This window comes from Cyclospora cayetanensis, unplaced genomic scaffold (genome assembly GCF_002999335.1).
Source record: "Cyclospora cayetanensis isolate NF1_C8 unplaced genomic scaffold, CcayRef3 CcayRef3_contig_343, whole genome shotgun sequence".
NCBI classification, from domain to species: Eukaryota; Apicomplexa; class Conoidasida; order Eucoccidiorida; family Eimeriidae; genus Cyclospora; species Cyclospora cayetanensis.
The window spans coordinates 998-15,034 of NW_020312307.1; the positions used below are offsets into that span (position 1 = coordinate 998).

At 55.9% G+C, this 14,037-nt stretch overlaps 2 protein-coding genes across 2 annotated transcripts; one reads left to right on the plus strand and one right to left on the minus strand.

Annotated features, from left to right (window-relative positions):
• Positions 1-1,871: 1,871 nt before the first annotated feature.
• Positions 1,872-8,265, plus strand: LOC34621826. Its single transcript, XM_026334028.1, is given in 14 exon segments — positions 1,872-2,007; positions 2,140-2,510; positions 3,020-3,119; positions 3,345-3,452; positions 3,667-3,773; positions 3,916-4,081; positions 4,374-4,439; positions 4,442-5,375; positions 5,623-5,788; positions 6,030-6,116; positions 6,376-6,547; positions 6,791-6,914; positions 7,387-7,507; positions 8,122-8,265. Coding segments are annotated over 14 exon segments (2,802 nt in total).
• Positions 8,266-9,302: 1,037 nt separating this feature from the next.
• Positions 9,303-13,560, minus strand: LOC113146506 (protein bunched, class 2/F/G isoform-like; the record flags this gene model as incomplete). The annotated part of the gene is made up of 7 exons (XM_026334029.1): positions 9,303-9,362; positions 9,610-9,655; positions 9,849-9,913; positions 10,751-10,917; positions 11,051-11,222; positions 11,626-13,205; positions 13,389-13,560. Coding segments are annotated over 7 exons (2,262 nt in total), but the record flags the coding sequence as incomplete, so codon positions are not given.
• Between the last annotated feature and the right edge of the window lie 477 nt (positions 13,561-14,037).

Sequence of the window (14,037 nt, forward strand, 5' to 3'; positions counted from 1 at the left end):
CGTCATAGAGCCTTCTTGAGCCTTCCGGTGTCTCATTTCCGACACAGGCTTTTAATTTTTTGCCTAACTGCTCGGAGGGCTGGAGGGCATGCACGCAGGAGAGGCCCGCCAGACAGAAGAGCGCAGAGACAGTTGTGTGTCTCGCGCTAGAGTAGCGTGTTGAAGAGAGAGAGAGGCGCAGGTAAACGCCGTTGTTGGAATTCCGCAGGAGCGCAGCCGACGTTTTTAGACTGCTAAATCAAATCAGAATACAGCTTGCCCTCAAGCTTTTTGCGGCTCAGGAGCCATAGGGCCTTGGGGTGCTCAGAGATGGGGGGTGAGAAGGTCCTCGCCGGCAGGCACTGCCGACGGGGAGGATTTTTCGGAGACTCTGGGAGGGAAAGGGCAAAGCAGACGATGCAAAAAGCTCAAAGCGCAAGAAATAATCACGAATTCATGGGAACCGTGCGAAGAAGGCAAGAGAGTGACTCGCCGTGGGGGGCAGGGGGGGCAGGCGCTCATGCTCCCACGCCCGCAAGCCTACGCAAGTGCCCACACAGTGTACTCCGAGAAATCCGCTTTCCCTATGCAAGCTCCAACTCCTGAAGCTCCTACTGCAGCGTAAGGGGCTTTTCCTATGCTCAAAAAAACGAAGCATTCGCTGCCAGGCCTGCCAGTGTTGGGAAACTGAACGCCTCGGCGTAAAGCCATCGCGGACGAACCGCCCCAGCTCAGAGCTGCAGCTGAATTGCAGCATCCGCAGCTGCAATCGCCGACGCAATTGCAGCAGCTGCTGCTGCAATTATAGCGCCATCAGCGCGGGCAACAGCACCAGCCGGCTGCACAGCTCCATGCGGAAGGGTATTGCAAGCAGACAGAACCACTGGAGAAAGCAAGGGAACGGCGGTTGAAGGCGCACAGCCGTGAGCTGTTGACCACTCCGAAAGACGGAGAGAGCTCCTAAAGCGCAAGGAAGGGGCCTCCTTGAATGTCAGAAATCAGCGTTCAGCGATGAGTTGTCTACGCATAGCGGAAAGTGTTGTAGAGATACCCAAGGCGTAGGACCTCCCCTCGCAATACTTCCTCTTTCAAGGCATTGAGACAGTACTACAGGGGAGAGCAAGCGAGCACAGACAGAGAGGCAGCAGCCTAATGATCGTCATTCAGCAGCATGATAATCAGCATTCAGCAGCCTAATGATCGTCATTCAGCAGCCTAATAATCAGCATTCAACAGCCTAATGATCGTCATTCAGCAGCCTAATGATCGTCATTCAGCAGCCTAATGATCAGCATTCAGCAGCCTAATAATCGTCATTCAGCAGCATGATAATCAGCATTCAGCAGCCTAATGATCGTCATTCAGCAGCCTAATGATCAGCATTCAGCAGCCTAATGATCGTCATTCAGCAGCCTAATAATCAGCATTTAGCAGCATGATAATCGTCATTCAGCAGCCTAATAATCGTCATTCAGCAGGATAATGATCAGCAGCATTAGGGCCAAATTTCATCCGAAATGCTGGTTAGACTTCTGCGTGCGTTCGTTGCACATAGGCGTATGCTGGTGCTGGTGTTTTACGCATTACTTCATGCTGATCTGCAGCAGAGCTCAGCGGCTGCCTTGAGGGGGCAGCCGCCTGTGGACGGCTTCCTCCATCGTTCTTCATGTATATGGCCTGCAGCTTTTCAGCATCAGCAGCAGAAGCATCAGCACTGGAAACTCCATAGAAGAAACCGCTCAGGGCGTGTGCATGCAACTGCGCTGCTGCGGCAGTATCCAGCAGACCTTGCTCCCCCTGCTGCTGCAGCCGCTCAGCTCCCGCTGCTGCTGCTGCCGCGACAACACGAGAAGGTGCAGCATCGCGGCTTCGTGACAGCTGCTGGGGCTGGCATGCATGCAGATTTCTATTCTGGTGCGGCAGAGGACTTGCTGCAGCTGCACGAAGACGCCGCAGAAGATCCAGAGACAGCAGCACAGGAGGGCAGCAATGCACAGGCTGATGAGTATCTGGACGGCGAGCCAGATGGTGAGCAAGAGGCGATTGCGGAGGGCCTTGTGCGATCCCGTGTAATGACAGCAGTCGACGCGGACGATAAAGCTGAAGCGGAGGAGGAGGATGCAGCTGAAGGGGACGCTATAGCTGAAGCGAGTGCTATAGCTGAAGCAGACGCTACAGCCGAGTTGGGGAAGGCGTCCAGAGCAGCAGGCAGGGCAGGAGAGCAGGAAATCGGTGCTTCCAGAGAGACAAGCGGAGATGTCGACACCGATTCGCTACGTCGAGACTGGCTCTCGCCAACCCTCTCTGCTTCTCAGGTGTCTCAGCGAGCGAAGCTGAAGGCTCTCAAGCGACGGCGCGAGCAGAGCGCCACTCCGGGGTGGGAGTCTTTCTTGAATCGCATACCTGTAGAAGAAGAAGACATGGAGGCAAGAAACGCAAGGGAAGGCCTGCCTCCGCCTCACGCCAAAACTGTGGATCAACTGCCTGTGAAGAGCATCACCATTGACGGCGAAACCGTTCTGTATAGACAGGTAGGTCTGGGAGACGCATGGCCTGCAGGAGCTGCCACGAGCGTCTGGCTAGCGAGCTAGCCAAGTAGGCGCGTTGGGAACGGAAAAGAGCAGAGCGGTCCGCGTTTCTACCTGCGGCTTGAATAGCCAACGCAGGCAGCCAGCCAGAATCGCGCCGAGAGCGATACACCAGCTGCTCTGCAGGTGCTACGGCAGCAGACAAGCCGCCAGAGCAGACGGAGAGCAGCAGCAGCAGCGGGAGCTGCTGGCAGCAGGTCTCTTGCTGAGACTGCCACACACAGAGCGAGAGGCTGAGTGGCACGAGTCGAGAGTCATGCTATCCTGCAGCTGCGAAATCGCTGCCGAGCTTGGGAAAGCCAAGGGGGCTACCGTATTGGGGGGCCTTCCGGAGGGGGAGCGAAACGCGGGAGGTTAGAAAGCAGCGACTGTGAGAGAGGCGTTTTGCTTCCGTCGAGAGAGTGCGCAAACCCCGCAGACGAGTTTGTGCTGCCGTGCTGTATGCCCCTTAGGCGCTCGACTCAAGCCCTATGTTCATCGACCTTGAGACGTTTGAACGCCTGAAAGCACAGTGGGCAGACGACCCCGAGGAGCTCAAGAGGCTGCAGAGGGGTACTCCACACTGGAGCAGGCCGCTGCGTGGTGGCGTCGCTCTCATGCGCTCGTTTCTGAGTGCTTTTGCGGCTTTTGGCGCATGCGGAGGCATGCGCGGATTTCCTGAGCTGCGGGGGATGTCTGTGGGGAGCGCTGCAAGGGCCACAGAGTCTGTCAAGCGGGAAGCGAGCAAGCAATCCCTGCATGCATGCGCGCGGTTTGTGCTTTTACCCTCGCCTGCAGAGGAAAAGGCCGCGTATGGCATCTCGGAGGCAGTGCCAGATGAAGACTGGATCCCCATCCGCCGAGGGCTCCCTAAGGGCCGGCTTGTCGTCTCCCACGGGCTCATTCGTATGTCTTCCAATTTTCTGACCAACCGCGACGCAGAAGAATCTGACTGAAGGGACGGAAAGCTACTGCCAAGCGTACTTCGGGGGCCGCTTTCTCGGCGGAGCTGGGAGGCGTGCGAGCACGCAGCGCGCTGGTGGTGCCGTGGGCGAAAAAACGAGAAACGCCAGGCTAGCTCCACGTTTCTGCAGTGTTCGATTCTCGGGTATGCGTGCAGCTGCAAACGCCACGACGGAGGAAGCCGGCTACGATTATGTGGAGAGCTACTTCGATCCCAAGAGGAAGTACTCGTGGTCCTACAAGAAGTACAACCCTTATAAAATGGTATTTCTTTCTCAGGCTTCGAAGTGGGTGTCTGGGGGGCGTCGTAGGGGGAAAGCGGGAAAGGGATTTGTCGGGATCCATCCTAAGCTGCATGCTCTGTTCCTGAACGGCTGCTGGCAGTCCGCGTCTCTGGGCTCCTCAGCGACGCAGTGGCGATGCGGAGCTCGAGGAAGAGGGCGTGACGCCAGCCTATCGACTCGAGACGGAGGAATCTCGGCGGTACTATCTGAAGGAGACTAGGCCCCCGGATAGGGAGGTTGACGACGGCATTGCGCGTCAAGCTACGCTTGCTGAAGAAATGATATCCGGTGGGTGATGCAGCTGCGCTCCTGATGTGCGATTGGGCTTTTTTGCCTCCGAAACGCGTTATAGTCCTTCGAGTCGCTCCCGCTACTACCCACCGCTCCGCCGTGTTACTTGATGAGCTCTGCACCTCCGATGGAGCTTTTTGCGGCCTCTTTGCGTTCTCTGGCCTTCCCACGGCGTGGCTTGTTGCACACCGTCACAGCATCCCCGCACGCAGGCCGTATCGACAGACGCGCCAAGCGCATGCATATGTAGCCTGCAAGTCGAGCACCCTAACTCTCTCGTCTCCCCGAGCGCCTGTGTCTGCCGCTGCCGCTGCCGCTGCACGTGACTCTCGCCCTGGTGCATGCGCTAGACGGACTGTTTTTGCTTGGCGATCTTAGGCATGCGTCGGAGTCCGGAGGGGGAAGAGCAGTGGCGATTCATTTCGGAAGCACCGTTCGGGGTGTTGGCGGGGAGGCAAAACTTCTCCCGCACGCTAAGCCCGAGGGATTTCCCGTGGGTGCAGCAGGTCCTTTCAGAGAGCCGAGGCTGCACACAAGAAGCAGGCGATGCGCCGACTTCCGAGGCGGCGGAGGCCCCTCCAGCGAGTCCGTTGCATGCGCAAGCTCAGGCTGAGAGTAACGGCTCCCGCAGTCTAGCCCAGCGGCAGCTGGGCACCTTCGAGGGCGATCCAGGAGGGCAACTCCTCCCCGAAACGCCCTCTGTAAGAGGGAAGGACAAAAAGGATGAGGAGCTGCCTCCCCCGCCGCTCATCCCGAGACCAGAGGGCCCCTCGATGTCTCCTGAAGAGGCCTATCACCGCCAGTACGCGCATGTAGGCTTGCCTTATACCACTGGCTGCGCATCGCCTAAGTTGTGCCTGCCGAAGGGGCGCCTTCCGCGCGTTCCGCAGCCGACAAGGACGCCTCCCTGGACGCTATCGTACAGACAGCTGGGCCAGACGGATCTCTACGTGTCTGAGGTGGGTCTGGGAACGATGTTCATGGGGGCCCCTCGGGGGCCCCCAGCGGGGGAGGGCAACTACAACACTCCTGAGGATCTCTTGTCCTACGCTGTGGATGGATGGGGTGTGAATTTCATCGACACCGCCGAGCTGTATCCTCTCCCCGCGTCTCCCAAGACGTACGGAACGGCCGAGAAGATAGTGGGGAGCTGGCTGGCGCAGAGAGGCGCCTCCAAGCGAGCGGAGTTAGTGATTGCGACGAAGGTTGCAGGACCAGATGAGAGACTCGCTTGGCTTAGAACCGAAGAAAAGTCTAAGTACGTTCCTTTCCCCCCCCTCCCCCCTCCACGGCATCGAAAACCCTGCGATGCGGAGTATGAAAAAATTCGGCTGCGCTAGCAGGGGCAGCAGCAGCAACTGCAGCACTTGCTGCTGCTGCGCCACCACGCGCTGCCAGCCGCAGCGGCAGCTTGCTTCCACGTCTGTCTCGGGGCACGACCAAGAATGCGACTGCTTCTTAGGTGCATGCACGCATGCAACGCGCGTGGCAGCAGCAGGAGCAGCAGCTGCCTGTGTGCTGCTGATGCGGCTGTGCAGCATACAGGGCACCTGCCTCTCCAAACGCCAGATCCTTCAAGCTACGGAGGGCAGCCTGCAACGCTTGGGCTCCTCCTACATCGACTTGCTGCAGCTGCACTGGCCGCAACGCTACGTCCCTCTGCACGAGACGGGAGACGCTGCAGATGTGCTTTTTGATATCCCCGTAAGGTGGAAATCCCTGAGGAGCGTGCTCGCAGAGTTTTAGAAAATTTCGAGGCCTCTGCATGCGAGCGACTCCTCCGTTAAAATACAGCACTTGTATACACGGGCGAAGCGCTGCCACGCCTTCGGTTCGCGCTTTCTTCAGCAGTGCCCCTCTGCTTCCTTAGCTACCCCTAGAGGCGTGCAACTACGCCGCGCGTCTGTGCCGCTTCTGATACTGCCACATGTTTTGGAGCCTTCAGAAAGCCCTCGCGACAGACACGGAGGCGAGACACTGCTCCATGGAGGAGCAGTTAGACGCCATCGAAGCTCTCCTAAGAGACGGAAAGGCAAGGCAACCCCTCCACTGCCCCCGTTTCCCTTCGTTCAATCCGGCAGACTACGAGGCCGCTCGGGATTATTCCTTTCCCGCCACTGAATGCCCCCTTGGTGCAGCCTTCGTAGAACGAATCCCATGCGGCTTCAGGCAGTTCGCGCCAGCAACCAACTCTGCCGCCAGCCACTCCACTAAGAAAACACATGCATTCATACTCAGTCTGAACAGCAACGACAGAGACAAAGCGTGTGCCCTCGAGGAGCTGCGTGCAGATTCGAGCGTGGGGGCTGAGCAACGAAACGCCATATGGCCTTCTGAAATTCTGCCAGCTGGCCAAGGGCAGAGGACTGCCTCCCCCAGCTAGTTGCCAGGTTCACTATAGCCTGCTTTTTAGGAACGATGTGGAGAAGCAGTTCGTGGAGGCAGTGCGCCCGCAGAACGCAGGCAGGCAGAAAAGGCTACCCTCTGAATCCCAAGCCGTTAGCAGTCCGCCGCTTTCCTGGAAGTAGAAACAATGCGCTTGTTCGAGCGCCTCTTCGCTCTAGGCAAACAGGCTGCGTCGTAGCGACCCCAAACGCCAAAAGCCTCAGGATGTACTGACAGCCTCGCGCCATGCACGGCTTGCAGATGGCCACTGTAGAATCTGAACTCGAAAACTTCTGGGGTGCTCGAGTGCGTGCCGCTCAGGCGTCTCGCTTGTAGCCTACGGGGCCCTAGCTGGAGGCTTGTTGACGGGAAAGTATTTGGAGTGGCTCGAATTTCCCACGGCAGGCCGTTTACTCCGATTTCCTTCCTACATGAGCAGACTGAGGTAAGACTCTCCCCCACGCGCACGCAACACCGTTTGGGTGCTGCCGCTCTGTCGGAGGCGCCACAGCTGCAGCAGTTGGCCACTCCTTGCGGAGACTAACTGATTCTACATACGCTCTACTGTACATTCCTTCGCCTTCCTTGCCGTTGCGGCCCCTCCTTCTTTATGTCTTGTGCCTCTTGGCTCTCACGCTCAGCGAACGCACCATGGCTAACCCCTGCAGATTACCCTCTTCCCTCCTTTCGCCCTGCCACCAGAAAGTCTGGCTTGTAGCTGGATTCCGCATCTGTGTGTGTGTGTATGTGTGTATGTGTGTGTGTGTGTGTGTGTGTGTGTGTGTGTGTGTGTGTGTGTGTGTCTGTTTGTCTGTCTGTCTGTCTGTCTTTCTGTGTGTATGTGTATGTGTCTGTCTGTATGTGTATCTATGTGCGTGCTTGCTGGCCGTTTGTGGCTGCTTCTGCTCTTGTGGCAGGGGATCGATGGCTGCGAAGGCAGTGCGGGAGTACTTTAATTTAGCGCGCCGGTTTGAGCAGCCTAATTTAACTGCAGTAGCTCTGAAGTGGGTGTTCTCGAGGCCCTTCGTCTGCTCCACAGTAAGCGCGTCGCCGTCCGTCCAGACGAGTCTGTCTGCAGAGGGTGCAGCCGCGAGCGAACTTGTTAGTAGATGGGGTGGGGGATTCCGATCAAGGGAAAGGCATGCAGGCAAAACAGCAGGGGCGTCACCACACGCAGACAGAGCCAGCTGGACACGAGGCATTCCTCGGATACGAAGTTTAGCGAGGTTTTATTTTTTACCGCATTTCACGCTTAAAGACAGACTTGAGGAGACATGTGCCTAGGCAATACACACACGCAGAGACGAGCACACTGGCAATAGGGCAGCACCATCATGCGGGGTGGAAAGACAGCTGGTGGCCCGCATATCCATATACGTATATATATATATATATATATATATATATATATGTACATATAAGTATACATATAAGTATACATATATATACATAAATATATATGTAGTGAGAGAGTTGCGGTGTACTTCGGCGTGTTGAAAAGGCCCCCTAAAGCGTCTCCTGATGGCATTATTCCCACTGCTTCTGAACTCAGGAGAGGGGCCACACCTGAGTCTTTTTGCGTGCTCGAGAGAGGACGTTTGCCTTCAGGTGTGTTCTGTGCAAACCTGCGCGCGCGGCGTTGCTTTCCGCAGCTCCTCGGGTTCAGTGACTTCTACCAGCTGCGAGAGAACTTGCACTGCCTCCACCCCGCAGCCGGGGCGATGACAGACTGGATGGAGAGGGAGATCAACTATATCCATTGGAAGTGGCGCGACCCTTTGAGGATCATACACTGATCGGAGTATACAGGGCAGCCCGCGTAAGGCCATGGAAATTCTGCAGAGAGAAGTCTCCGCAGAAGCAGACCCCACGAGGCTGCCATAAGTGGCCAACATTGCGGATTTTTTGATGGCTTCCTGCAGACAGACATGACTTTTAAAAGAGCTGGTCGCCTCGAGAAGGCCTCACCAGACAACGTCAGAGAACGCGACGCGTCCGCGCATCCCCAAATCGGTGGCCAACACACGTAAAGCAGCAGCAGCAGTGACATGCATGCGAGCAGAAAATGAGGGCTTAGCAGCCCCCTTTTCGAAGGCGAATGTTCCTTTTTTGCCGAACTTTGCAATCCACCAGCACTCCTGCGAAGGCTCGAACGGTAGTTCAAGCCAAGAGGGAAAAAGCGCGAAGCTTGTGTTATGGAGAAGGAGGCGCAACAAATTACACACTACAAAGACGACACGGCGTCAGCACGGTCCACCCACGCGGGCAGATATACGTACATCTAGAGAAGGTTTTTGAGGGGTGCTCCTTTAGTTTACAGTGCAGAGGCGCATGCACCCATTCTTTCGCATGTATCTACCTATCATCGTCGTATCAGTGACAAGAAAGCGTCAGTTCCCTGCACGCGGCAGCACCGTGCTCTTTAGTAAAGCTCTAAATCTAGAGCCGTTTAGGCCTGCTGTCATTGCCTGGTGCTTCGTCCGGTGTAAGCCGAGTGCAGATAGGTGTACTAACGCGCCATGAGAGAGCAAGAATCAGCAAGTTCTCGTTCTGCGTTGGTACAAATGTACATCCCGACACTGCACAGCACCTGCTGCGAACTGCAGCAAACGCACTGGTGCTGCAGCTTTGCCACCCACTAAAATGACTCACAGAGGTCAAACCATCTAGGGACGGCTAGGGATCCCTTGGTGGTCGCTGCTGCTGCGTCTTGCTGCAGCAGCAGGAGATGCCCCCGCACACGCCCAGACATAAAGAGCATCTATCCCTCGGTGCTGTCTAGGCAGACAGCTCAAGAACAAACTCTCAGCAGCCTTGCTAAAAATGCCGCTTGTTAAGCGGAGTGACGCAGAAAGCTCAATGCGCTCTCTGCGGCGGTGAAGAAAACGGCAGCCTGCAGCAGGACATAAATAATGCATATTTATATAGATGCATTATTTATGCAGCGAGATATCCGGCGTCTTACAGGAGCTGCATACTGTAGAGAGCTCCATCCATCAGACATGCTTTCCTTTCTCTCTAATTCAGTTTGTGTAGCGTGCCTATAAGTCGTGATGCTGCATGCGGGCTGCTGACTGCAGCCCTCTCTGCGACAGGTACAGAAGAAGTGTGTGCGTTGTATTTTATGAAGCACGCCTCACCTCCCTCGAGGACGACTCTTGAGCTGCGTACCGATCTGCGGCCAGCCTGGTAAAGACAGCAGCGCAAGCAGCAGCAGCAACAGCAACAGCACCCGCAACAGCAGCTCACGTCTCGGAGGCAGCATTGGATACGCTTCCTTCTTGTTTTAGAGGGTCTCTCACACGGTCGTAAGAAAAACATCCAGAAAAAGCAGACCGCGCTTAAAGCAGCATTAGCGTTAGCAGATTTTCTGACATACCCCTTTAAATTTTCAATGGCAGTGATCGCTCGGGGGAAGCCTAGGAGGCGGCGAGCTGCCGCTTCCTGCAAATCGCACAAGCAGACCAGAGGAGACAGCAGAAAAGCAGCAGCTGCAGGCACCTCACCCCCCCCGCCCTCTCCCCGATCCTCACGCAGCAGCACATCCCCACGCACAAACTCCCGACATATATCACCTTCACCAAGGATCTAAATCTAGCCGCTGTCGCAGTTACCCGCAGCAAAAGCAGCGAATACAGCGGAAACGGAGGAGCCCAGTCGGCTGCAGCAAAGAGGTGCCGCGAAGCATCCAGGAGCAGAGGACTGGCAAGCCTTCCCTGCATGCAAAAGCAGCGCACATTTTCACCCTCTCGATGTAACACATTCGCCACACCCAGCTAGCTGTCCAACCATCGGCATTTAAAAGTGCAAACACCCCAGCAGCAGGCTCCAGGCCGGATATCGTGGGTAGATACTACCCACACACAAACGGCGAGCTAGCGACATGCCTCCTTCGCTAGACAGCAGAGTGCGGTATGCGCTTTAAAAAACTGCGCAATTTCTGTAGCATTTCAAAAAGGTAGCTGCCCACGGCATCCTGAACGGCTAGCTAGCTAGCTACGCCAAGGGGGGGAGATAAAGGGGGGGGGAAAATAGGGTGCGCGCCTTTCATGACTACACTAAACAGCGTGATCGCGAAAAATCGCCACTCGGCGAGGAAGGTGGTGTATATATATATATATACATATATATATATATATACGTGTGTGTCTGTGTATCCCTGTGTGTCTCTGTGTCTGTGTCTGTCTCTCTATGTCTGTGTATGTGTCTCTGTCTCTCTGTGTATGTCTCTCTGTGTTGTCTCTGTCTCTCTGTGTCTGTGTCTCTGTGTGTCTAACCCACCGGCAGGTATGCAAGCCGAACTGTTTCTTTTTTCTCGAAGAGCTGCAGGAAGTCAATATCCATGGTAGCCGTACAGAGGAACCCTCGTTGGAAAGGCGAGACAGCAACCGCAGGATCTTCATTCACGTCGCACTTCCTTCCATTCTGCGCCTCTTGCTGCTGCTGCACTTGCTGACTAGAATCCCTCCGCGAATCTGTTACACCGCGCACAGACAACCAGCAGCGGATACTTCTGCAGTGATCGTGGAGGCAGCAGCGCACACTCTCGCAGGAACGCTGACTTCGAAGGTAAAAACAAACCTGAAGAAGCGACTGCTGATGACTTGCTCGACGCTGCGAGCTGCTTGTGCCTCCGCTTCAACGCCGAGACAGTGAGAGCATCTCGCATGATCGCTGCCTTCTGCAGCTGGTGCTGCAAAAGTCTGCAATGAATGAGACTGCCGCAGCTGGTGTCTGGCAAGCAAAGCAGCAACTGCAGGCCCACATACATACATACACACACACATATATATATGAGCATTTGTATATATGTACATATATATGCATGTAGATCTATACATACATGTTCATACATAGATGCTCACATATGTGTTCATATATGTGTATACACACATACATACACATACATACATTAACACACATACATTAACACACATACATATACACATACATTAACACACATACACATGTAAATATATGTACGTCACAGGCTCTGTTTCTCCCCTGCCACAGGTGTCTTCCAATACATATATGTATATGCGTCGGCTGCCACCAGCCGTTAACCAGCTGAAGAGACAGCCACCGACCGCCCACCCAGGAGCAGCAAGGCGAATTGTCAGGCGGGCGAGAGGGTCTGACGTGGGTTCAAATCTTACCAGCCTGCAGAGCAGCAGCTCGTTGTTGGCGGCAATCAAAAGGCGGCGGCAGACGTCCTCACTGTCTACAGAGAGGAGCGCCACGCGGAGTTTTGAACAGAAGAGGGCGCACGCAGCCAAGGGGGCAGCAGTGCCTCCCCGTGTTGCTGTCGTTGCTGGGGAGCTTGTGTCTGCCGCCGCTGCAGCCTCCGGAGCTGGTAGGAGGGAAGAAGAAGAGGCTGCGGGGGAAGGCTCTCGACTGCCGTCTGGCAGATCTGTTGGCGCTGGTCCCACTGCGGCAGCAGCCGCTGCGCTGAGGGTTTGAGTGCACCGTCTTAGGAGCTGCAGCGTCTGCTGCAGACAACCCCTCGGTGGAACGGCTTGCTGCTGCAGCTGATCCTGTTGCTTGAGGATGGCTTTTGCCAGGGAGGCTAAGCGCTGCTGCTGCTGCTGCTGCGGATCCGCCGCAAAAAAGGTGGTGAGACTCGCCAGCAAGCCAGACCAAGCATGCCCTGCGAGTGGTGGAAGATACGCACTGAGGAAGGAAGTCGCCGAGCAGACTGCCAGCAGCGATGCCTCGTATCCAATGAAGACTCCTCGGAAGCCTTGTGCTGCAGCTGCTGGGAAGGAGCCTAGGGAGCTATTGCCTGCTGCAGCGGCTCCCGTTGCAGCAGCTGCCAGAAGGGCGCCGTCCTCCGACAGCTGCTGCCGCAAACAGTCTTGTATCAGTGCGGATACGCGGCTAGTTTGGAAGGAGTTGCCTCCTTCAGTGAGATGCTGCAAGACGCGCGAAAGTGGAATGGCGAGATGGCGGCGTTGCTGCTGCTGCTGGTGAGACTGGTGATGATGAGACTGCTGCTGCTGATGATGATACTGATAATGATGAGAAGGCTGGAGCTGCTGCGACTCGCTGAGACTCCCGCTTCGTTGGCGCCATGAAGGAGGCATGTCACTGCTCGAGAGTGATCGCTTAGATCGGACATACCCGCCACCACTCATGCTGCAATGCTTACTGTTGTTGCTGCTGTTGCTGCTGCTGTTGCTGCTGCTGTTGTTGCCTCTTGCAGATCCTCCTGGAACCCCAGCGGGAGCGGCAGCTCCCGCAGCACCTGAACCAAAGATTGAACCTCCTGCAGTTGTAATATCTCCCTGCAAAATAGCGCCTGTGTTGTTTCTCGATGAACGGGCTGGTGGGAAGCCGACATTCAGTCCACAACCTGCTGTTGCTGCTGCTGCTGCTCCTGCTGCTGCTCCTGCTACCAAGCCAGCAGACCGATAGGGCTGAGAAAGTGGTGCACTCGCCATAGGTGTGTCTTGCTCATAAGCCTCATCGAAGACGCTGCTTTTCAGCTCTCGAGGCCAAGTAACTGCCGAAGGCGCCCCTATAAGAGCGACCTGGGAAGGCGCAGTCGTCGCAGCAGCACTCGCTGCTGAAAAATCTAGCCTTCCCACCTGCTGCTGCTGCTGCTGCTGCTGCTGCTGCTGCTGTAGGGGTTGGGCTGGGGGGACGGCAGGGGGGAGAACGCCAGCTGCTAGCGCTGCTGGCGTGGGGGGTGATTCTAGCAGAAACTTCATAAGCCCAACATAAGGCGCTGATAAGCCTGAGAAAAGCAGCGCGACGCAGCACACAGCTGCAGGGGTGGGGGAAGGGGGAGAGGGAGAGGGAGGGTCGGCTCTACAGCCTTCAAGCAAGTTTCGCAAGGAATAAGAAAAGCACTTGTGAGAGCAGCCGAGGCAAGCTCCACGTGAAACAACAAGTAGGCTTCCTCGCTACTATGACTCACCTAAAAGCGCAAGGCCTAAGAAGTATCGCGCTGCCACGTCTTCCCCTACCGAATAAAATGCAGCCGACGTGTGCTGCTGCAGCAGCAGCCTTCTGCTGAGACACCTGGAAACGCAGCGAAGCACTGGAGGGGCCATAAGCAGCAGAGCCACATCCAGCAAATCGCCGCTCGACTGCAGCGCAAAACAAAAAAGCAGCGGCTGCACAGTCAAACGGAGTCTGCACACGTTGCTGCCGAAAAAGTTTCGAACGGCATGGCTTATCTGCGCTGATGCAGAGAGACAGACAGACAGAGAAAGAGATAGATAGAGAGCGCGAGATAGAGAGAGAGAAAAAGAAAGTAGGGAGGCAGCAGAAGGAATACCGCAGCAGCACATAGAGCAGCAGCAGCACATAAAGCGGTAGAAATGCAGCAGAAGAAGCAGCAGCACATAGAGCGGTAGAAATGCAGCAGAAGAAGCAGCAGCCCATGAAGCGGTGGGATTGCAGCAGCAGCACATGAAGCGGTAGAAATGCAGCAGAAGAAGCAGCAGCACATAGAGCAGCAGCAGTAGCAAGAGCAGAAATGCAGCAGAAGAAGCAGCAGCCCATGAAGCGGTGGGATTGCAGCAGCAGAGGCACCAAGAATACAGCAGCAGAAGCAGCAGCAG